Consider the following 25,600-nt stretch of genomic DNA (forward strand, 5'->3'; position numbering starts at 1 on the left):
ATCTCCTGTATGTCTGTCTCCCAAAAGCATGTTTAGGTAATGTCTGCTTGTAAGTGTTAAATAAAGCCTGGTGTTGGCTTATCCTTAACGGTTAAGGTGGCTGTCTTAAGATCTTCAGTTCTTGAGTTGGAGCCCTTGTCAAGCCGTTAAATAACACCAGGGTGGGATTGGCCCAGCCTGTCATCCTTCCGAGGTCTGCAAAATGAGTACCAACTGACTGGGAACAGGGGGCACTGCATCGGTGGCACAACAATGATGCAGCCACAGGCTGCAAACGAAATAAATAATAATACGTATATTTAAAAGCAGGACGGTTTTGTCAGCTGTAAGGATAACACAACAGAAGGTAATTTAGGACCTTTCTCAACACACATTAAATGGATTAATTAAACATTTTCATACCGGCCACAACTCAGCATTTCCACTCGAAAGCTGAATTCATTTCTGTCCCATTCTTCTTGGATTTGGTTGCGACCAGCACCACAATGCCATGCTTCAATCTAACGTTCAGTGTCTGTCCCGTCAGTTTTGCAGAAACTCCCAAGCCTCAAGTCGCACATGGTTGAAAATGGTACCAGATTGATCACTAAGGAGCTGGGTAGTGCAGGGTCAAAAAACACATTAATGGCGAAACAAACATTTTCATTATTTACCTCCACCACCGAAGGGAAATGGAAGTGATGTTTTCACCCTTGTTTGTTAATTTCACCCCTGTCTGTTTGTTACTTACGAAATCTTTGGATTTCGTAAGTATATTGATGACTTCCGTTTCTGTTTGTTACTTACGAAATCTAAAGATTTCGTAAGTATATTGATGCCTTCGGTTTCTGTTTGTTAGTTTCTTTGTTACTTACGAAATCTAAAGATTTCGTAAGTAGATTGATGACTTCCGTTTCTGTTTGTTAGTTTGTTTGTTTGTTTGTTTCTTTGTTTGTAGGCACGATAACTCGAGAACGGAAGAAGCTACCAATGTCAAATTACACCTCGTGATTCAGGAGGGTGATGGCTAGTGCTGATTAGATTTTGGTCAAAATCGGTCAAAGGTCAAGGTCACGATGAGGTCAAATATTCGATTTTTGATGGTTTGGTCCAGATAACTCGAGAACGGAAGAAGCTACCAATGTCAAATTACACCACGTGATTCAGGAGGCTGATGGCTAGTGCTGATTAGATTTTGGTCAAAATCGGTCAAAGGTCAAGGTCACAGTAAGGTCAAACATCCAAAACATTCGATTTTTGATGGTTTGGTACAGAATCATCGGAGAAACTTCTGGTTTGCGTCGCTACCTTCTCGAGAGACAGCTTTTATTAGACAAGGTCAGAGGTCAAGTTGACGATTTCTTAAGTACCAGTCTATGACTGCTTGTTTGTTACTTACGAAATCTAAAGATTTCGTAAGTATATTGATGACCTTTGTTTGTTTGTTTGTTTGTTATCTTGCCAAAACGAAGTTTTTGCAAGATATGTTAGTCAGCTTGTATGTTTTTTTGTTTTTTTGTTTGTTTGTTTGTTTGTCTGTAATCACGTATAAAAAATTCTGCAGAGCACAGTTATCATTGGAAATTTTTGTAACTTCGCATATCAGAGGCCTATAGAGGTCCCTTTCAGCGCATAAAATTTTGAAGGTCAAAGGTCAAGGTCACTTTGTCGCAAATCAGGCGAGTCTACGAAACCCTTATTTTTTGAGTAATTTTGATCGGATCGTCTTCAAACTTCATGGGAATATAGTTCATGGTCTGGTGTTTAGCTGATTAATTTTTGGTGGCAATTGCCCTTGACCTTCATGGTTAGTGCCTGAGGTCAAACATATTTGACCCCAAGGTCAAATTTTCAAGTTTTAGGAACCATATCGTGTAGTACCTCAAATTGAACACCTCTGAGTGCTTTCGAGATATGTCAAGCTTGAGACATTATGACGTCATTTGGTGACGTTATGAGGCAAACACATATTTTTCATGGTTACTCTGTAGAACGATTCTCATCGGAATCTTTCGGAGGCAGATATTCCTCAAGGAGTTGCTCCTGGTGGATAGCAGCTCTGTTCACCTCAGTGTGACTGACCTTAAAGAAGTCACACGTGGTCACCTTTTGGCAAGATACGGGTCATCCCGTGGGTGACATTGTTTTTTTTTTATTTGTTACTTACGAAATCTAAAGATTTCGTAAGTATATTGATGACTTCCGTTTCTGTTTGTTTGTTTGTTTGTTTGTTTGTTTGTTTGTAGGCACGATAACTCGAGAACGGAAGAAGCTACCAATGTCAAATTACACCACGTGATTCAGGAGGGTGATGGCTAGTACTGATTAGATTTTGGTCAAAATCGGTCAAAGGTCAAGGTCACAGTGAGGTCAAACATCCAAAACATTCGATTTTTGATGGTTTGGTGCAGAATCATCGTAGAAACTTCTGGTTTGAGTCGCTACCTTCTCGAGAGACAGCTTTTATTAGACAAGGTCAGAGGTCAAGTTGACGATTTCGTAAGTACCAGTCTATGACTGCTTGTTACTTACGAAATCTAAAGATTTCGTAAGTATCTTGATGCCTTCCGTTTCTGTTTGTTTGTTTGTTTGTTTGTTACCTTCGCAAACTTCGTTTGACGAAGGTATTGTATTGACCCCTGTGTATTTATTTATTGGTAAATATGTGTGCGGACAACATTGCGCAAAAACTGCTGGACCGATTTGCATGAAATTTTCAGAGATGATGTGCAGTTACTAAAGGACGCCAGGTGAAGCTTTTGGGAACAATCGGATTAAAGGTCAAGGTCACGAAAAGGTCAGAATCGTTTTTTCGTCATAACGCGGTCAATTTTTATCCGAACGAGATAAAACCAGCACCAAAATGTTCATTACTCAATTCTACATTCTAGGCTATGCCACATGAAAGTGTGGCGTAATTAGCCTAGGTAGCGGTTGGGGGTCAAAGGTCAAGGGGGTCACCAAAAATGGTATTAACAATGTTTTGGATCACTTTATACAAAAACTTTACAGCGGATTAGCTTGAAATTGTGTGGGAAGGTTTATTGTCATGAAAAGACAAATCGAGTAGATTTTTGGAGCGATCGGATCAAAGGTCAAGGTCAAGGTCACAAAAAGGTCAAACATTTTTATTTTCGCGATAACACAGTCAATTTTATTCCAATTTACATCAAATTAATGCCAAAATGATCAGTATTCAATGCCCTATCCTCAAATATAACATATTATATGGTGTTGTTGTAACCCGAGTTAGCGGTTGGAGGTCAAAGGTCAAGGGGGTCACCACAAAGCATTTTTCATTGGGCAGCGTCATGGACAACATTACGCAAAAACCACTTGGCAGATTGTCATGAAATTTTGTGGACTTGTTTGACATCATGAGAGGACAAATCGATTAGATTTTGGGAGCGATCGGATCAAAGGTCATGGTCATAAAAAGGTCAAAATCGTTTTTTTGCGATTAAAGTGTCAATTTTGTTCCGACTTACATCAAATTAAGTCCAAAATGTTCAGTATTCAAATCCCGATCCACTGATATAGCGTATGCTATAGTGTTTGCAACCCTAGTTAGTCTGTGGAAGTCAAAGGTCAAGGGGGTCACCAAAATGGAGTTTTTTATTGGGAAGCGTTGTGGACAACATTACACAAAAACCACTTCGCAGATTGTCATGAAATTTTGTGGATGTGTTTGGCATCACTAGAGGAGAAATCGATAAGATTTTGTGAGCGATCGGATCAAAGGTTAAGGTCAAGGTCACAAAAAGGTCAAAATCGTTTTTTCGCGATTAAAGTGTCAATTTTGTTTTGATTTACAGCAAATTAACTCCAAAATGTTCAAAATTAAATTCCCCATCCTCTAATATGACACATGGTATAGTACTTTTGTCACCCAAGGCAGCGGTTGGGGGTCAAAGGTCAAGGGGGTCATACAAATTCACATTTATATCGGAAAGCGTTGTGGCCAACTTAACGCAAAAAAACAAAACGCATTGAGGCTTTAATTGTTTTGGATTTGTTTGGCATCATGAAAGGACAAATCCATTAGATTTTGGGAGCGATCGGATCAAAGGTCAAGGTCACAAAAAGGTCAACATCGTTTTTTTCATGATGAAAATGGTTAATATGTTTCTGATTTACATCAAATTAACTCCAAATTGTTCAGTGTTCAATTCCCCATCTTCTGAAATGACACAAGGTGTAGTACTATTGTCACACTAGGTAGCGGTTGTGGGTCAAAGGTCATGGGTGTCACGAAATGCATATTTGTATTGAGATGCGTTATGGACAACTTAATACAAAGGTAACTAGAATGGGCACTCGGTAGAGCGCATACCTTCGCCGCCGCAACTTTTTTTCCGGGCACGTTTGAAAAATGTCACTTTAAAACGTCCATGACGTCACAACCGTCAGTCCGATTGATGTCAAATTTGGTGTGTGACCTCCTTGAGGGCAGTCCAATAAAATGGAATGATAAAGACTGAAAAATTAAAAAGTTCAAAAATGACGTCATCTTTTGACGCCCTTCCGGTGACGTCACGTCCAATCAGGGACAACCATTCTGAAAGCTCTTAGTTCACTGAACGTTTTAACGTTGGTTTCATGTCAATAGCTCTATTAGATCTGAAGTTATGCCTACAAGTATATTTTGACCTTGTATGTGACCTTGACGTTGACTACAGTGTTAATTGGCAAAACCTGTATATCAATAAACAGATATTTTGGTACTGATCCTAATACCTGGATTTGGGAGACTTTCCTTTATAAATTACATAGATATTTGAATGTAAAATATCAGGACATTTTAGCCACAATTGAAAAACGTCATGTTCAAACGTCAATGACGTCATAACGGTCAGTCCGATCGACGTCAAATTTGGTGTGTGACGTCCTTAAGGTAAGTTCTACAAAACTGTATGATCAAAACTGATGTGGTCGAAATTGAAAATTTACATCATCTTGTGACGTCATTTTTACGCACTTCCGATGACGTCACGTCAAATCCGACACGAGGCACCCAAAAGGTATTTCGTCATGCAACAATATGGCGGTGGTTGCATGTCAATAGCTCTATCATGAAGGAAGTTATGCTCAAAAGTGTGTTTTTGACCTTTTCGTGACCTTGACCTTGACCTTTGACCCGATCGCTCTCAAAATCTAATCAAATCGTCCTTGGATAATCGCGAATCATCCCACCAAATTTCATGCAATTCGTTTTAACACTTTCTGAGTTATGCGAATAACAAACAAACACACATATTCACAAATAAATAAATACACAGCGACCAAAACATAACCTTTCGCAGAATGCGAAGGTATGCGCTCTACCGAGTACCCATTCTAGTTTGTTTGTTTGTTTGTTTGTTTGTAGGCACGATAACTCGAGAACGGAAGAAGCTACCAATGTCAAATTGCACCACGTGATTCAGGAGGGTGATGGCTAGTGCTGATTAGATTTTGGTCAAAATCGGTCAAAGATCAAGGTCACAGTGAGGTCAAACATAATTCCGTAAATTCATGTGGAGAAATGGAGTATTTTTGCTTCGCTCGACGTTACGAGTTCGTTTTAACTTTGATTTTAATTTTGTCTTCGGTTTTTGCGATCGCTTCAGACGCTTAAAACTCGGTTGTCGAAATTCTGGTAAAATCGGATGTTTTGGAGAAGTTTTAAGATTGTATAAAAAATATTTCACTCGACGCGTCACAGGTCGTCTCATGATGCAGTGCGCTTGAGCAGACGCATCGTTGAGTTACGTTAAGGTATAATGTAATTGCGTGGAGAAATGGAGATTTTTGCTTCGGTCAACGTTACGATTTTTGATGGTTTGATACAGAATCATCGTAGAAACTTCTGGTTTGCGTCGCTACCTTCTCGAGAGACAGCTTTTATTAGACAAGGTCAGAGGTCAAGTTGACGATTTCGTAAGTACAAGTCTATGACTGCTTGTTTGTTTGTTTGTTTGTAGGCACGATAACTCGAGAACGGAAGAAGCGACCAATGTCAAATTACACCACGTGATTCAGGAGGGTGATGGCTAGTGCTGATTTGATTTTGGTCAAAATCGGTCAAAGGTCAAGGTCACAGTGAGGTCAAATATTCGATTTTTGATGGTTTGGTACAGATAACTCGAGAACGGAAGAAGCTTCCAATGTCAAATTACACCACGTGATTCAGGAGGGTGATGGCTCGCCCTCATTAGATTTTGGTCAAAATCGGTCAAAGTTCAAGGTCACAGTGAGGTCAAACATCCAAAACATTCGATTTTTGATGGTTTGGTACAGAATCATCGGAGAAACTTCTGGTTTGCGTCGCTGCCTTCTCCAGAGACAGCTTTTATTAGACAAGGTCAGAGGTCAAGTTGACGATTTCATAAGTACCAGTCTATGACTGCTTGCTTGTTTGTTTGTTTGTTTGTGAACAGTATGACGGAAAAACTCCTGGACGGATTTTGCCGAAACTTGGTGGGGGGATTAGGTATGGTCCAAGGATCATGCCATTAGATTTTGGACCTGGACCAAAGTCCAATATGGTGGCCATTTTGAAAAAAATATTTGAATTTTTGTTTTTGCATTTCTACATGTTTTCGGTGATTTCCAACCAAAAATAAATAAATTTGTTAGAGAAAAAAAAAACAGAAAATTTTGCAACTTTTTTCAAAAAAATTTCGATTTTATTTGAAAAATATTTTAATTTTTTTTTTTTGCATTTCTCCATGTTTTAAGTGATTTAGAACCTAAAAAAAATGTTAGAGAGAAAACAAACAAATTTTGCAACTTTTTTTTTCAAAAAAATGTCTTTTGGCATTTCTACATGCGCGTCGATCTAGTTTAGTTTATTCAATCGTGGTTCAGTAGAGTCTGATCCGTTTTGACCTACAATGAATAGGACATCAGGTTCATTTAAGTGACCCAGCACTATTGGCGGTGGAGGTTTTGCACAATACTGAGTGCTCCCCCTCTAGTTTTGCTTTGTTTTGTTTTTGTGTAGGATATCTCAAAAAGTTGGACACTGATTCGGATGAAATTTGGTGGGCGGGTTGGGTGTGCGACGAGGACGAATTGATTCGATTTTGGTGAAGATCCGAATACGGATCTGGATACAAGAATTTAAGTGATTCTTTACCATTGAGATGTGGCCAAAACGATATTTAGCACGATGTCTCAAAGAGTTACGTACGGCTTCAGACAGAACTTGGTGGACAGGTTGGGTGTGAGATGAGGAAGAATTGATTCAATTTTGGTGAAGATCTGAATCTGGATCTGGATACAAGAACATATTGATTTTTAAAAAAAAAAAAGTGATTCATCACCAGTGAGAGATGTTGCCAAAAACCATATCATCAACCAGTAAGCTACTCCCTTTCAAAACTACCCAGTGTTTTGAAACTTGCACTAATATAACATGTTTTTGATCAACATGTGGAAATATGTAATGTGGAATGATATTCCACAAAGTTATGGACGGATTTTGACAAATCTTGGTGGATGAGTTGGTTAGGTAACAGGAACAAGCCATTTAGATATCTTTTCCGGTCCGGATCTAGATTCGGTCTATCAGTGGGATCGAAAACGTAACCTGTTCAACCTGGTGGAAGTATGCGCTCTACCGAGTGCCTTTCTCGTTTACACTGATGTCCATAAATGCCCAGACTGTGGCATGTGTCCACAATTTATAGACGAGTACGCAATATGTAACCATCCACCAGGATTGCCAATTATTAAACATGTTAGACGTTTGGAAACACTTCACTTGCTCACCATGGTTTAAGCATCTAGTTATACATATTAAATACATTCACAAGTAACTTGTACACAGGAGGAGCCCATTTAATCTATTAAGCCTTTGCTACATCTGCACCACATTAACTCGACCTAACAGTTTTTCAACTTGTATTCGATTGGAGATTTAAGGTTTCACTTGCAAAAACTGAGAAACGGGAGGGAATCAACAGGATTCGGCTTTATTTGAGTCCACTTGTGTTTTAATAACGATCATCAACTCGGTTCGGATTGTCTGCTCTTGTTGCCAATGTCCAGAAAAAAATGCACCACAGGGTGCTCAAACATGCACAATCGACTGCATGCCCACCAAAAATGTCTGTTCTCCGTCTGGGTGTCCCTTTTGTTGCCTCAAGCCCCAGATGCTAAAACATCCCCTTACAATGTTGGGTGTGAAGGAGTGGGGATGAGAATGGTTTGGCAGGTCGAGGCATCACTCAGCTGTTTTACACCAATTATACATCTTTCGTATCATATGTTTTGGCTGTGTGTGTCTGAACCTGACAATGCCTATAGAAAGTCGACACCCCCTTTCAAAATTTTCACCTTTTGATGCCTTGTTGCATGAAAGCCTGGATTTAAATTGCATCAATTCAGACTTTTTCAACCTTTAATTACACATCGTAGCCCACAACTTCCAATTAAAAAACAAATTCTACAAATTTCAGAAAATTAATTAAAAATACAAAACTAGAATATCTTGGTTGGATAAGTGTCCACCCCACTTGTAAAACAATTGTAAACTAGAGGGGGAGCACTCGGTAGAGTGCAAAACCTCCGCCGCCAATACTGCTGGGTCACTTAAGTGAACATGATATCCTATTCATTGTAGGTCAAAACGGATCAGACTCTACTGAACCACGATTGAATAAATTAAACTAGATCGACGCACATGTAGAAATGCCAAAAGAAAAAAAATCGAATTTTTCTTGAAAAAAAAGTTGCAAAATTTCTGGGTTTTTTTTCTCTAACAAATTTTGGGGGGGGGGGGGGTTGGAAATCACTTAAAACATGTAGAAATGCAAAAACAAAATTCAAATTTTTTCAAATAAAATCGAAATTTTTTCGAAAAAAAGTTGCAAAATGTTTTTTTTTTTTCTCGAACAAATTTATTTATTTTTGGTTGGAAATCACTTAAAACATGTAGGAATGCAAAAACAAAAATTCAAATATTTTTCAAAATGGCCGCCATAGCGGCCATATTGGACTTTGGACCAAGTCCAAAATCTAATGGCATGATCCGTGGCCCATACCTAATCCCCCCACCAAGTTTCGTCGAAATCCGTCCAAGAGTTTTTCCATAATACTGTTCACAAACAAACAGACAAACAAACAGTCAGGGGTGAAAACAGTAACCTCGGTCCATCTTCGATGGCGGAGGTTAATTAGCTCAAGTGTAACCAATCACCTTCAAAATCACACAAGTTAATTGGCCTTCACCTGTGTTAAAATGTAGTGATTCTGATTATTTCAGAATAAAATCAGCTGTTCCTGTAGGTTTCCTCTGCTGGGTAGTGCATTTTACAGCAAAGACTCGACCATGGACACCAAGGAGCTTTCAAAAGATCTCCGGGATAAAGTTTTGGAAAGGCACAGATCAGGGGATGGGTTTAAAAATATTTCAAAAGTGTTCAATATCTCTTGGAGCACAGTCAGGACGATCATTAAGAAGTGGCAGGCGTATTGTACGACCAAGACCCTGCCTAGACCAGGTCATCCCTCCATCGTTGATGACCAAGCAAGGAGGAGGCTGATCAGAGAGGCCACCAAGAGGCCTATGGAAAGTTTGAAAGACATATAGGCCTTTATGGCAAAGACTGGTCAGTGTGTGCATGTGCCAACAATATCCCAAGCACTCCATAAGTCTGGCATGTATGGTTGCTGGCAAGAAGGAAGCTTTTACTCAAAAAGGCCCACCTTGAGTCCCGTTTGAGGAATGCAAAAACACCACTACGGAGATTTCTGAAGCCACATGGAAAAAAGGTTTGTGATCTGATGAAACTAAGATGTAGCTTTTTGGCCAAAATGCAAAACGTTACATTTGGTGCAAACCCAACACAGCACATTTCCCAAAGAACATCATCCCTACTGTGAAGCATGGTGGTGGCAGAACATGACTTCATGTTATGGGGATGTTTATAATCAGCAGGGACTGGAGTACTTGTCAGGAGAGAAGGGAAAATGGATGGAGCAAAACACAGAAAAATCCTTGAGGAAAACCTGCTGCCCTCTGCAAGAAAGCTGAAATTGGGACGGTAGTTCACCTTTCAGCATGACAACCCGAAGCATACAGCCAAAGCCACACTAGAGTGGCTTAGGAACAAAAGATAAATGTCCTTGAGTGGCCCAGTCAGAGCCTTGGACCTAAATCCAATAAAAATTCTGTGGCATGACTTGAATATTGCTGTCCATCAATGCTCCCCATTCAACTTTACTGAGCTTGATCAGTTTTGTACAGAAGAATGGGCAAATATTGACCAATCAAGGTGTGCAAAGTTGTAGAGACCAACCCCAACAGACTCACAGCTGTAATTTCTGTCAAAGGTGTTTGCACCAAGTATTAACCCAGGGGGTGGACACTTCTCCAAACAAGATATTCTAGTTTTGTATTTTTAATTAATTTTCTGAAATTTGTAGAATTTGTTTTTCACTTCGAAGTTGTGGGTTACAATGTGTAAATAAAGGTGGAAAAAGTCTGATTTAATGCAACTTTAATTCCAGGCTACAATGCAACAAATGGTGAAAATTTTGAAAGGGGGTGTAGATTTTTTTAGGCACTGTACGTATATAATCGAAAATGGTTTTGCCGATCCACAAGATTTTTTTTTCATCTGTGCTCGGGGTACCCAGGTTCAAGTAATAGGCATAAAACAAATGCAGGTTGGTATTTTTCTTTCCATATTCTCAAACTTTCTTCTTTTCCTGTTCGTTTCTTCCATTGCTTGATGTGTCCAACTGTTACTCCATTGCTTCTCTCTCAATTCGTTGCCTTTTTTTGCCCTGTTTTACCTTGCTCTTCGATAAAGCTCGATCTTGTATCAGAAAAAAATGTAAAGTAATCCCTCCCTCCAATCACATTTAACCCTTTATCTTAGATCTAGTCCTTTTGATAGTTTACCTCTGACCTTGCACCCTTGAAAAATCACTTACTCTTTTCCTTTTTCATTTGCAGATTTTTTTGTTTTTTATGAGACCTTTCATGAGGCTTTGGTTGTGCTTAATCAACTATTGGCCTCTTGAATAATGTAAAAATTGCATCGGTATTATATTTTCATTGCCGGGGCTAACCTTATCACATGATTGAGATATGTGTTATCTTGTTTATGTGCTGCAAACCTTCTTACAATCCTGTTTTTCTATTGCTGTTTACTCATTCTACCAGTTGGTTGACTCTGCGTTTGTTTCTGTCCTTCAGACATTTTAAGGTTTTCTATTTATTCATGATGTACAAGAATGTGAAGAGGAAGAGTTGTGAGTGTTTGTATCGTATAATAATATAGGTTCCCTACTATTTTTTTGTCTCATTCCCTTTCCTGCTTTAAGCTTCGACAAACATGAGAGAATCAAAATGTCCTCATATGAGCTCTGTTGGTGAAGTTACGAAAGAGCAGTTGCTGAAGAAATCAAAGGTACATAGCACGTGTGTGGGCCATTTTGTAGTTGTATTATAGTTGCACTACAGTACAATTGTATGCCACTAGTTTTACACCGTTAAGTTGCGAAAAATGATCGGTAGTTAAACTTCCTTTTTACTACAGTGTAGAATACTCCATGTTAAATGGCATCACACTTCACTTCTGTTCACTACAATACAACAACATCCCGATCCCATACATCAAACAAAAATGCTCAGCATCACTTTTAACACATCCATGTCATTCTCAGATCACATCACAAGTGTTGTAGTAATCAACAATAGACCTTTTCGATCGGCTTTATTCTCACAAAACCCATACGCATATCTACAACAACATAAATATACATAGGGTAAGAATAACAAAATACAATAACTTGTACACATAATACTGAAGGCAAATACCACATACGCATCACATAATAACGAAGTTAAACTCCATACTCTAATACCAATTACATTCCTCAGAGTACATTATTCCTAATATAGTATATAACATACCATTACTGTTCCAGCATGACTTTCCACGGAGTACGTGGTATACGTGTCAACACCAGCCATTGACCTTCATATACAGTGCTGCCACATCCGCCCAATTACCGTTGCCGCCAATTACAGTATGGCACTTTATTATCACAACAACAAGCATAAAAAAACATGCACACCCAGGCTGAACACACTTCGGACACCACAAAGAAACATTACTAATATTCAAACAATATATTCGATCAGTCATTAACTACGCCAAGCTCATCTTGGGCCTCCAGCCGATCAAACACACGTCTCAAGTCTCAACATACAGACCATACAAAACAAAGCCCTTCGCATCATCACAGATTGCACATTAACAAAACCCATCGAGCACCGACACACAGAGGTAAAACTGCAAAAAATCAAAGACAACTTGGACGTGAGAGGTGCACACACAGTTCCTTGCAACAGCAAATGCCAACCCGAATCATGCTTGCCACTACATGTGGCAAGACCCTCGACACATTAAAAGGATACCACAAAGACACTACAGTGACATCCTCCAAAATTTCCCCACAATGAACAATGGAGACAACAAAAAACACATCCACACCCACATCACCATAAACACAATCGACAAACTTAGAAGGCCACACAATGCTTGATCCCATGAGAACATATCGGGCCCAATACATGTTTTAAAATCTCATGCTCTATATCGTTTTTGGCCCTATCTCTCAATGGTGAGGAAACACTTTTATAAATTAAATAATTATTGTTTCTGGATTTGGATCTTCACCAAAATTGACTCACTTCGTCCTTGTCACACACCCGACCTGGCCACCAAATTTCATCTGAATCCATCCACAATTTTTTGAGATATCCTGCACAAAAGCAGACAAACAGATAAACAAAAAACCAATGTCACCCGCAGGGTGACCCGTATCTTGCCAAAAGGTGACCACGTGTGACTTCTTTAAGGTCACACTGAGGTGAACAGAGCTGCTATCCACCAGGAGCGACTCCTTGAGGAATATCTGCCTACGAGAGATTCCGATAAGAATCGTTCTGCAGAGTAACCATGAAAAATATGCTTTTGCCTCATAACGTCACCAAATGACGTCATAATGTCTCAAGCTTGACATATCTAGAAAGCACTCATCGAGGTGTTCAATTTGAGGTACTACACGATATGGTTCCTAAAACTTGAAAATTTGACCTTGGGGTCAAATATGTTTGACCTCAGGCGCTAACCATGAAGGTCAAGGCCAATCGCCATCAAAAATGAATCAGCTGAGCGCCAGACCATGAACTATATTCTCATGAAGTTTGAAGACGATCCGATCAAAATTACTCAAAAAATAAGGGTTTCGTCAACTCCCCTGATTTGCGACAAAGTGACCTTGACCTTTGACCTTGACCTTCAAAATTTTATGCGCTGAAAGGGACCTCCTATAGGCCTCTGATGTGCGAAGTTACAAAAATTTCCAATGATAACTGTGCTCTGCAGAGTGATTTATACGTGATTACAGACCAAAAAAAAACAAAAACATATGAAGGTCAAGGCCAATCGCCACCAAAAATTAATCAGCTGAGCGCCAGACCATGAACTATATTCTCATGAAGTTTGAAGACGATCCGATCAAAATTACTCAAAAAATAAGGGTTTCGTCGACTCCCCTGATTTGCGCCAAAGTGACCTTGACCTTCAAAATTTTGTGCACTGAAAGGGACCTCTATAGGCCTCTGATATGCGAAGTTACAAAAATTTCGGATGATAACTGTGCTCTGCAGAATTTTTTATACGTGATTACAGACAAAAAAATAAAAATAAAAAAACATACAAGCTGACTAACATATCTTGCAAAACTTCGTTTTGGCAAGATAACAAACAAACAAGAAAAAGACGTCGTGCAGAGCACGATACTTGCAAAATCCACCCCCTTCTCCAGAGGTTGCCATGGATGCATGAAATTGTCCATTTCTTTAACATGAAAATTGACAATCTAAATCAAAGCTCAGGTCAATCGGATGAAAATTGATGATTTTAGAAGTTTGACCTTGAGTTGACCTTTGACTTTTTGACCTCAAAAATACTTGGTTTCCCAATCCAGTGATGCCTTAAGCAAATATTGTTCAAATTTCAAGTCAATCGGATGAAAACTTACGATTTTAGAAATTTGACCTCACGATGACCTTTGATCTCAAAATCAATAGGCTTCTCAGTTGAGACTCCCTCTACAACTAGGCAAAGTATCATGATGATCAGTTTAAAATTGTGACCTGCAGGCAATAAACAGACAAACCAACAGACAGACAGAAGAACACAATCGACTGACCAATGTACTTGAAAAATCTTCGATTTTGCAAGCAACAAACAAACAAGCAGACAAACAAGGGTGAAAACATGATCTCCATCCACCTTCGGTGGCAGAGGTAACTAGGCCCAAACAGTGTCCTAGGCAATAAACCCCCACCCATCCATGACAGACCAACTACTCTCGAGGTCTGATCGTTTTCACTTTGCACATCTCTGCTGTGGACACCACCCACAGCTCGTACACTACAAACAGAGACTTGACATCACCACTGACGACACCTGCAACCTCTGCCAGGCTGCCCCACACAAAACAAAACACATGATGGAAGACTGCACGGTCCTGGCTCCACTTAGACAAGAGCACATCACAGATGTGAGGCATCTCTGTGTCGTTCCTTGGAGATCGATCGGCTCTCTCCGTGCTGCGGACCTGTTCAAGCAGAACTGACCGGAACAACAACAACAACAACAACAACAACAACAACAACAACAACAACAACAACAACAACAATGGGACAGATCGCTACAGTACCACTGTAGTTATACTCTAATTGGGACAATGTACACTGTTTTCACCCACACAGACTGTGGAGAATTCTAGATAAATGAAAGTGGTGGAGTGTGAAGATTATATAAACTGTGAAAATTCTTACTTTCTGTTCAACGTGATTAAATAATTGAAATACTTTGTGCTGTTTTGAGTGGTTAAAATATTTTTTTAAATATTTATCTATGTAAGCCCTAAGGTCTTGAAGGTTTGACATCTACATGATGCTGCTGAAGTGTTTCACCCATTGCATTCCATCATATGATTAGTTAACCAGGATGATTTGATGATGAAGCAATAGTAAACTGATTTACTCTTGTTGAGAAGTGTGTAAGTATTTTATTTTTCTCATGCAAAATGGTTTTAAAAGAAAGAATTGTTTAAAAAAATTATTTGGCCTTTAGCTTAAGGTTGATGGTAATTTTTAAGTTCTTATTTGGTGACTTACTTTTTTCTTTTGTTTCACTTGTTATTTCATAAAGTGCTGGTTCATACTTTTTTTTTTTTTCGTCAATTTTTATAGTTTGAACAGAAAATAAATTATAGATGCAATAATTACCCCAGTGAGCAAAGGGGACTGGCATGATAGTCGAGAGCTCAGTTCTTCATTGCACGGCCCGTGAGCCACTGGCGGCCCCTGGTGGCCTGAAGTGCGGCCCCTGACGTGTAGCCGATAATACACAAATGTGAAAACACTACATCATAATCTGCCATAAATGCGATCAAATTGACCCGCTGGTTTCAAATGAGTGTTCGAACGTGAAGCATAAAAGTAACATCACTACATCAGTAGATGGCAGTGTACAAATAATGATGTTTGCAGCCCAGTAACCACAACGAAGACGCGTACATGGGGGTAGGGCCTAATAATAGCCATTACGGAGTCCTGCAGGTGGTGTGGCGGCTCTCACACTGATGTATTTTTGGCATAAGTGGCCCCTCTCTAAAATAGTGAAGATCACTGGCCTAGAGGTATGTGCACTCACATTTTAGTTGCCTAGCCTAGATTTTCACCTGGATCCGGTGGTGTTTTGCTGGTGTCTTGCACGTAGAGCAATTGCAACAATGCCTGTGCCGTCCCGGGAATGGATATTAAACTGCGTGCTCCATCTGCTCGGATTAGTTGGGGGACATTACAGACTCCACAGATTCCTTCATGAAGAGTAGGCGAGCTATCATTGGCACCGTGGCCAAATTCCTGCACCCTTAGTCGACTATCTCACATCGGAGTGGCATCCCAGCCAGGATTGCGACCTTTGCATAGAAACTGCTTTGGCAGAACTGATGCTCTATTTAGAGTGAGTGAGCAAAGAATAGTAACACAACCTCGATTCCCCAACACAACACAGAATTTTAACAACCGCGTGCAAAATATTTATATGGTCCCGAGCTGAGTAAAGTTGGAACATTTGTGCTGTTGTGTTCGTAATAGTAAAACCATCGTGTTCAAATTCCAAAAGTATGTTTTCTGGTAAGCAGTATTTCTTGAAGGCAATTAATGAGTCCCATGTTCTCTTTGCTACTTAACCCAGGCAAGATCATTCTAATGGCAGTACTATAGTAACTATACAGTACTATAAAGTACTACAGTTTAAATGTTATAGTATTACTGCAGTACATTTTGTAGTTGTATGATAGTTGTACCACAGTATAATTGCATGCCACTAGCTCTACACTGGTAAATTGGAAAGAATGTAGTTGAACTTCTTTTCTACGATAGTATTGTTACGGTTGTGGAAATTCGCATTACACCATAAAGAGTCCTCAGTTAAGATATCTCGATAGGTCCATGTGTAGTTAGCCCAAACCCGTTGTATAGAGGGAATTTATGTGATCCATCCGGGCTGCGACGCTTTGAGTTAGCCATTTTTCTGTTCTATCTTTTATTTCAAACAAACAGCATCTCAACAACCATGCCATCCCCACCACAGCGCCAACCACACTACAACGACGCCACCTCCACCACCTACGCTACCACATAATCGCTTCTACAACCCTTCGCAAACACCACCACCTTCGCCTTTACCTTCACAACTTCATCCCACATCATCGCTTCTACGGCCATTCCCATACACCACCAGTCAACACCAAACGTCGTGTTCCTGGAGCCGTTTGGCAGTGGAGGCCGAACGCATCAATCCGTGGATCAGGAATTCTCATGCCCACTTCTCCTCCGTCCAATGGGCAAGCGCGAGGCGGCTTGGCCCCGCCTCCGGGCGCGTGTAGGTGAATGCCGTCTCAGTCCGTCTATGCAAATTTTAGGATGAGGGGAGGATCACGCCCCCTTTTCCTCCGACCAATGGGCGAGCGTGGCTCCACCCCGAGGTCATTTTGATCCGAATATTTGCATACCTGGGGTATAAAAGGGACGTACGCGGGCGGGTGAGGAGTGGTTGTTGCTGTTGGTGGTTCGTTCGTCTATGAGTTCTTCAGAGTTTTCCTACGAGTCCAGCTGGAGGGAGTCGAGTCGGCGCATCCTCGTCCTGGGCCTTGTCGCCGTCTACATTGGGAGAGGGCGAGCCTTCTGCCAGGTGCCGGAACGATCAGCCCGCGGTCCCGAGACTGCGTCGGCGGGACGGAGCATCCACCATTCTCCCCTTCGAGCCCGAGCGTCAACAATTTCTCCTCCCCCATAATCCGCGCTGAGATAGTGCTGGAAGCCCCGTTCGTGGCGCGGAGCGGCTACACGTGCCGGCGCGAGGTGCGAGTCGCAGACCACATCGGGGAAGGCTCGGATTCGAGGTCAAGGACGCGACGCTGGACGACGCGTGCGGGGAAGTCGCAACTTTCTCTTTTCCTTTGGGTTCGTGTAAATGACTGTGAGTGGCGCCTGTCATTGAAGTAAAACTGGTTAAGTGTTGCCGTGTGTCGGGTTTAGTCGGGACATCTCTTTTGCCTGTGATTGTGTATACGTGCCATTTCTTGACTTGCTTTTGCTTTATTGTACATGATGATTGTGACTGTATACGTGCCTTCCGTGCTGGTCTGCGTGTGCAATTAAACGTGCTTGTGTGAACTTGTGCCCCGTTTCGCTGCGTCCTTTCCTTTGTTTGAATTTCCATCTTGCATAAACGTAAGGGGTTCATAGTGGGTTCAACATCCCGGTAATTAATCTGAACTGTCCAGGTCGACGATAACACCGCTCGGTTATCCCGATAGTACGGAACGGGCCGCCCAAGCGGCTCGTGTCCGGAGTCGACCTGTGGCGAGGTACGATCGCCCAGTTAACCATCCGCGTGGGTACTTAGGTAGGTCGAGTTTGGCGAACAACCCTATCCTACGCGGGTGGCCAATTGGCACGATTGTGGTGAGGTCGAAAGGCCCACCCGTGACTAGCTCCCGGCGTTGGTCCGCGAGGATCACGACAGAATTGTCCGTCCGGTGGGCGACGTGCCGCGATTCGAGTTACGTGGCCGTTCGCACGCCGGCGGGCGCGAATTCGCAACAGTATATTCTATGTAAAATGGCAACTTACTTTACTTCTGCTCACTGTCATGCAACGAGAGATCACTACAGTACCACTGCGGTTATACTTTAGTTAACTCGCACTGCAGGACTGGCATGTACCCTCTCCTCTTTCTTATCTTCTCCAGTATATTCCACATACCTATAAAGGCTTTTAAAGTGTAATTTCAGTTCTACTTTAGTTAACTACAGTACTACCCACTGTAGTGTTACTTCACCTCATTACAGTATTTTATTACCACGTAAAACTTACCCAGACACCCACAGTACCACCAATTTTCAACTCATTCTGTCCACTGGTTTAGGAGTGCATACAAGTCGAACCACAAACAAACAAACGAACAAGCCAAAATATATATATATATATATATATATATATATATATATATATATATATATATATATATATATATATATATATATATATATATATATATATATATATATATATATATATATATATATATATATACAGTAAACTGTCGTATGATACTATAGTTAACGTATTCTTATTGAAGTCAACTGTCGACTACAGTAACTACAAAAATTGTACACCACATGTTAGCGATACTTAATTGTAGTTAATGTAGTTATTATGATCTTACTACTTTGTTGCTCTTGCCTGGGTAATTGTAGCAACAGGTTCACAGATTATTTCATGCATTGTTATTGTGAAAGGATTTTTGCAATATTTTACTTTGTTTTCGATATTTTATGAACTCTATGAACTTTGTACCACCTCCTCTTTCTTATCTTCTCCAGCATCTTCCACATACCTATAAAGGCTTTTAAAGTGTAATTTCAGTTCTACTTTAGTTAACTACAGTACTACCCACTGTAGTGTTACTTCACCTCATTACAGTATTTTATTACCACGTAAAACTTACCCAGACACCCACAGTACCACCAATTTTCAACTCATTCTGTCCACTGGTTTAGGAGTGCATACAAGTCGAACCACAAACAAACAAACGAACAAGCCAAAATATATATATATATATATATATATATATATATATATATATATATATATATATATATATATATATATATATATATATATATATATATATATATATATATATATACAGTAAACTGTCGTATGATACTATAGTTAACGTATTCTTATTGAAGTCAACTGTCGACTACAGTAACTACAAAAATTGTACACCACATGTTAGCGATACTTAATTGTAGTTAATGTAGTTATTATGATCTTACTACTTTGTTGCTCTTGCCTGGGTAATTGTAGCAACAGGTTCACAGATTATTTCATGCATTGTTATTGTGAAAGGATTTTTGCAATATTTTACTTTGTTTTCGATATTTTATGAACTCTATGAACTTTGTACCACCTCCTCTTTCTTATCTTCTCCAGCATCTTCCACATACCTATAAAGGCTTTTGAAGTGTAATTTAATTTGACTAATGGGTCACTGTAGCCTGGTGTTGGCTTGGTTGTTAAGGTGGCTGGCTTGGGACCTTAATGTCCTGATTTTGAGCCCCTGTCAACGGTTGGAAGAACACCAGATGGGGTCGATTCAGCCTGTCATCCTTCCGAGGTCGGCGAAATGAGTATCAGTGTACTGGGGTAATAACCTACGTCAGAGTGGTGACCTGACCAGGACCGTAGTCCTTGCCAATGACACCGTCTCGGCAGCCCTATGAGCCTTCATGGCATAAAAGGAATGGTATTATTATATTAATGGGTCATTGTGGTAAAGCCCCATGCATTATTAGAAATCTTGTTGGATAAATTATTTACAAACAATGTGCATTAATAGCATGAGTATAATACTACAATAATTATTTGCAAACAATATGCATAAACGTGCATTTTCAAGATTTTCAAGATAACCTTGTTTTTGCCATTGGAATGTTATGCACACACAGCCAGGGGAAGAGGCATGAGTATAAATATAAAGAAGTGAAATCTGAGTGTGTAGGTTCAGGAAGGAGGGAGAAAAAGGATGTTGAGAGAAGGTATGTCAGTGAAGGAAGGGAAAGAAAGGTAAATGTGTAGAATCAGTCATGTTTTTGGTGTTGAAACTTTTGAAAATGGAAACACTTTTTAATTATTCCTTTGTATTGTATGTGGATGGACCTTTACCATAAATACAAAATCAATTTTTACCGACCTGTTTTTGACTGTGCATTTCATAGGGTACATGCCAGTCGTGCAGTGCTGGTGGACCAAACCTCTGGGCTTGCCTTCAGGTATGTTCTTCAAAATTTGTCTTTGCACTCATTGTTTCTAATCCTTATGTGTATTATCCTGGATGTTTTCAGGATCCCTGCAATACATTTTATCAGAGCTCTCATCAAATGACACTTTATTACCCCACACACATTAATTTTTCAATTTGAGTGACATTTTACATTTATGACTACCTTATTACCACTCCCCTCACTGTGACCATTATTGCTGCTTTTCTTAAATATATCTTGTCTCGGGATGAATTTGGGTCGTAGTGGTCTTTCATTCGTAATTGACGAAAGCCCGTTGAGGGTGAATTGGCAACAGCTGCGAGCACCGTTTATCAAGGCTCTACTGTGCGCTTATTGGCTTCGTTCAGCCTAATTCGAGGCTCGGTGTACGGTACCAATTAGCGGAGCGCTTGGCTGATTCGACGGTCCCACAGGTATGGCATTGGAAGTGAAAAGGCCTGTAATCTCACCCAGGACGGCCAACTCAGGTCACATCGTGAAGGGCATATTGAGGCGACTCGCCAGACTCGTACCAGGCAACTGGAATGACCTGCACAATGACATATATATATATATATATATATATATATATATATATATATATATATATATATATATATATATATATATATATATATATATACAGTAGACGACGCGTAAGTCGGCAGCGTGTAACTCGTCACTTCACCTAAGTCGGCAGCGTCAAAAAGTCCCAAAATTATCTAATATTAAATCCCTTTGAATGAAGTCTGTCAGTCGTCATCTCTAAGTCGTCAGATGTTGTCCGTTCCCGCGTAATGGAAACAAGTAAATTACCACGCCTAACTCGTCACAAGGAACTGCTGCCTCGTGAGAAGCCAGATTTAATGGAATCGTGATGCGCGCTCATTGGTTTACACCGCCAGTGATAGGCTATTTATAACTGCGCTGCGTTCAGCTCAGTCAGCATGCCGTCCCAGATGCATCTGAAGAGGTAGGCAGGCTGCGCAATGCAGTCTGGCGAAGGAGTAAAGGATCGATCAAGCTTCGTGTTGAAGTCCGATCATGGTTTTATATTGGCTTGTTTTGTACATCACCGCACTCACTTACACATAGGCATTGAGTGGTAGTCATCACCACGATGTCTGTGTGTCATGTAATTTATCGATTGTATATGAGTTTTCATTCCATATGAAAACTCATTCCACATTCATTCCAATGAATGAATTCCAACAGCAATTCATTCCACATTTGTCGATGGTGATATACTATCACCAATGGTATATGAGTTGTCATACAGTTGTTCATTATCTTTACTTTTGATAAACTGATTCATGAATTCCATCTTTGCTTGATCACTTTCCAACTCACCAATGAACCCTCACCGATGCACCGAGGATTGTTTCCCTTTTGGTACAATAGCCGGCTTAGAGATTGTTGCGCCCTCTCACACGTACGTGTCCAGGCCATGCGCGACTTCATCCTTCACCCCACAGTCATCATGAATGTTCGCATACGCGTAAGTCGTCACACGTCTAAGTCGTCACTTTTTTCTCGGTCCCGATGGTGACGACTTACGATTAGTCTACTGTATATATATGTATATATATATATATATATATATATATATATATATATATATATATATATATATATATATATATATATTTATATTTATATATATATATATATATATATTGTTGTGGTTACCAAATTCGCAAACCACCATTCAGGTCCCTTAGGTGAGGTATCTCGGTAAGTACATGTGTAGTTAGGCCCAAACCCGTTGTCTAGTGGGAATACATGTCATTTATGCGTGCTGCGACTCTTCAGGATAGCCGTTTTTCTTTTACTATCTTTAATTTGGACCAACCGCCATTGTTACCACCACCAACCACCGCTTCACCACAACCGCCACGACCTTCACGTCACACCTCGCAACCGTCGCATCGCCACCGTTCTTGCGCCGCCTGTGGGTACCGGTGTTGGACTCGTGCAGGGCGCGCGCCGAACAGCGTGTACAAAATCACGGATTTTGTGCTTCAAAAACGGATCAAAAACGACACACGCCCACTTTTTGCCGTCCAATCGGTGAGCGAGGGGCGAATTGGCCCCGCCCCAGGGCCTTGGAGGGCGATCGATATATGCAAATTTATGGATCAAAAAGCATTCACGCCCACTTTTTCTCGGGCCAATGGGGAGCGAGGTGAAAGGTCGAAGGAAGAGGGTCAAAGATGAGAGGGCGAAGCCACGGGGCTGATAAAAAGCGACCGTGTTCGTCAGTCCAGAGAGTAGTAGAGTAGGAGAGTCGAGAGGGAACAGAGAGTCAAGACTTCGCGGGCGGTGGAGTTGGCAAGAAGGAGCTGGTCGTCGTGTGCGTTGGAGTCGGAACGGAGGGGACGGAGCTGTGGAGAGGCGGCGAGGGCAGACGAGGGGGTGCTCGCGTCGTGCAGGGAGCTGCACCCCAGGGAGGCCGACAGCGCGACCTGGCCGAGGTGGAGACGCTCGTCGCGGGACAATAAAAATCCTCTATACCCCGAGCATCAGCAACCCCCTCCTGTTTCCCCCCGCGCTGAGATAGTGCGACCAAGGGGGCCCCTTTCCCACCCCCTACCAGACACTGCCCGCGAGGCCCGCGGAGTTGAGGCACCATCGCCGCTCCGCGTCTCATCACCAGACGGGTAGGCCCGACCCAGTCTCGGCCTCAGGCCCGCCTCATCCTTGAGGGTATTCTTTCCTTGGTTTTGGGTATGTGTTGTCGGCGCCGTCTGTGAAGTAAAATTGTATAAGTGTTGCCGTGTGCTCGCGTAATCGGTATTAGATCTGCATTGTCGCATTTGCTTTTTGTGTAAATTGAATTGTGTTTTTCTTTTCTGTGTGCTTTTGGTGGAATTGAATATGTGTGCTTTCCGTTCGTCGCGAATAAATGTGCTTTGTGTTGAACTGTTTCCCGCTTCGCTTCGTCATTTCTTTCTTTGAATCCTCATCTTGCTTCACGTAAAGGGTTGGTAGTGGGCTGAATACGCCCGATAATTAATCGAACCGTCGAGGTCGACGAATAACACCGCTCGGTTATCCCGATAGTACGGAACGGGTCGCTTAAGTGGCCCGTGTCCGAAGTCGACCTGCGGCGAGGTGCGATCGCCCGGTCTACCCTCCGTGTGGGTACTTAGGTAGGTCGAATTTGGCGAGCAACCCTATCCCACGCGGGGGCTGATTGGCTCGATCGCGGTGAGACCGAAAGGTCCACCCGTGACTGGTTCCCGGCGTTAGTCCGAGAGGATCACGACTGGATTGTCCGTCCGGTGGGCGACGTGCCGCGATTCGAGTTACGTGGCCGTCAGCACGCCGGCGGGCGCGAATACCGCAACAATATATATATATATATATATATATATATATATATATATATATATATATATATATATATATATATATATATATATATATATATATATACCATTGTCCTCTCCCTCTCTCCTCTCTCCTCTCTCCTCTCTCTCTCTCTCCTCCTTATGCATGGACACATTTTAAGTTCCAGACATCAAACTCTGAGTACAACTACAACCTTGTGTGTGTGTGTGTGGGGGGGGGGGGGTCACATAGGCTATGTGGCCATAGCCTCACACGGGGGGTGCGGGGTGTGGGGGGTAAATTCTCTATGTAAATTGTACTGTGTAGCGCCACCTGGTGGTGGTGGTGGTTTTTTTATTTTTTTTTTATTTTTTAATCTGGGCAATGCTGAGGTAAAAGCACTCTTTGCACCTCTTTCCCTTCTCACTCCCTCCTCCCACCACTCCTGAAAAAGAAACCCAAAGGGCCTGTTAAAGCCTGTCATTGTGTGTGACATTTCTAGTGGGAAGGGACATCAGGTCGAATGGGAGGGCAAAAGAGGGGGAGGAAGCGGGACGTGACGACGGGAGGGGGGGGGTGGCGGGTGAAGGATTAAAGCAATCTTGCATGGGTAAATTTGTCTTCCTTTTCTTCTCACCCTAAATTTTCGAAGAGACGGGTGGGCTCTGAAAGTATATATATATATATATATATATATATATATATATATATATATATATTTATATATATATATATATATATATATATATATATATATGTGTATGTATATATATATATATATATATATATATATATATAAAGCCTGGTGTTGGCGCAGTGGTTAGCGCAGCGGCTTGGGATCCAAAAGGTGCTGAGTTCAAGCCCCGTTGGGCCACTGAATTAATACACCAGGAGGTTGACTCGGCCTGTCATCCTTCCGTGGTCGGCGAAATGAGTACCAGTGTACTGGGCCGGTGTATACCCCGGTTAAAATAGGTGTACCATATCCCTGTGTCGTAAGAGGCGACCAGGGTTGCGTCAGGAAGGGCATCCGGCGTAAAACATGTACCAAATCACTATGCGGATCATACGGATGATCCGCTGTGGCGACCCCGAAAGGGAGCAGCCAAAAGAAGAAGAAGATATATATATATATATATATATATATATATATATATATATATATATATATATATATATATATATATATATATATATATATATATATATATATATATATATCAACAGATTCCATGGTAGATTCTCCAACCTTAAATTGAACAAACAATGACTCAACAGTTTCGATCAACATGTGCAAAGCACCATGCATCCATTAACCTTTCTCAAGAGTGATGAGCATTACCACATCATCCCCCTAAATACCCAAAGGTGGGGGTGGACCATGCTGGACACATAACCACCTCTGTTCCACACATGGCTAGGTTTGCACTGTTGTGAATTTACTTATTACATGCATTTAGCGGCTTTCTTGATGACTACTGATCGTGTTTATTCGCAATGACAATGACCGATTATTTTCTGTTATCTGAAATGTTGTTTGGTGTAATCTATTTGGTTTACATGTGGGTGTTTGATCCATTAATTATCCTTATGGTTTTTACCCCTCAGCCCGAATCAGGCTGAAAAAGGGGTATTGTCGTCACAGGCGTTGTCCGGGCGTCTGTCAACTTTTGGTTTCCGTCGATTTCGAGGAGAACGCCTTGTCCGATTAAATCCATTTTTGCAGGGTGTGTTGGGGTTGAGTCGAGGAAGGTTCCTTTCGAAAACGGGCGCGCTGCGATTTTCAATGTGGCCTCCATGGCAGCCATTTTGAAATTGGTTTCCGTCGATTTCGAGAACGCCTTGTCCGATGAAATCCATTTTTGCA

The 25,600-nt window shown here is 41.2% G+C and overlaps 2 protein-coding genes across 4 annotated transcripts in view; one reads left to right on the forward strand and one right to left on the reverse strand.

Moving 5' to 3' along the window:
• MIGA1 (mitoguardin 1) overlaps positions 1–658 on the reverse strand; it is an 83,802-nt gene extending 83,144 nt beyond the window's left edge. Inside the window, exon 1 of the mRNA XM_085882455.1 lies at positions 403–658. The gene's annotated coding sequence lies outside the window, so the exon portion shown is untranslated. The remainder of the gene's footprint in view (positions 1–402) is intronic.
• USP33 (ubiquitin specific peptidase 33) overlaps positions 1–25,600 on the forward strand; it is a 185,595-nt gene that overhangs the window by 1,430 nt on the left and 158,565 nt on the right. For all 3 annotated transcript variants that reach the window (XM_085882453.1, XM_085882452.1, XM_085882454.1), the window contains exons 2-3: positions 11,299–11,384; positions 20,356–20,409. In XM_085882453.1, the coding sequence (XP_085738579.1) occupies positions 11,310–11,384; positions 20,356–20,409 (129 nt within the window). In that variant the 5' untranslated portion in view covers positions 11,299–11,309. The remainder of the gene's footprint in view (positions 1–11,298; positions 11,385–20,355; positions 20,410–25,600) is intronic.

Source organism: Eptatretus burgeri, chromosome 5 (assembly GCF_056783735.1).
Source record: "Eptatretus burgeri isolate ZD-2024b chromosome 5, Ebu_testis_v1, whole genome shotgun sequence".
NCBI lineage: Eukaryota > Metazoa > Chordata > Myxini > Myxiniformes > Myxinidae > Eptatretus > Eptatretus burgeri.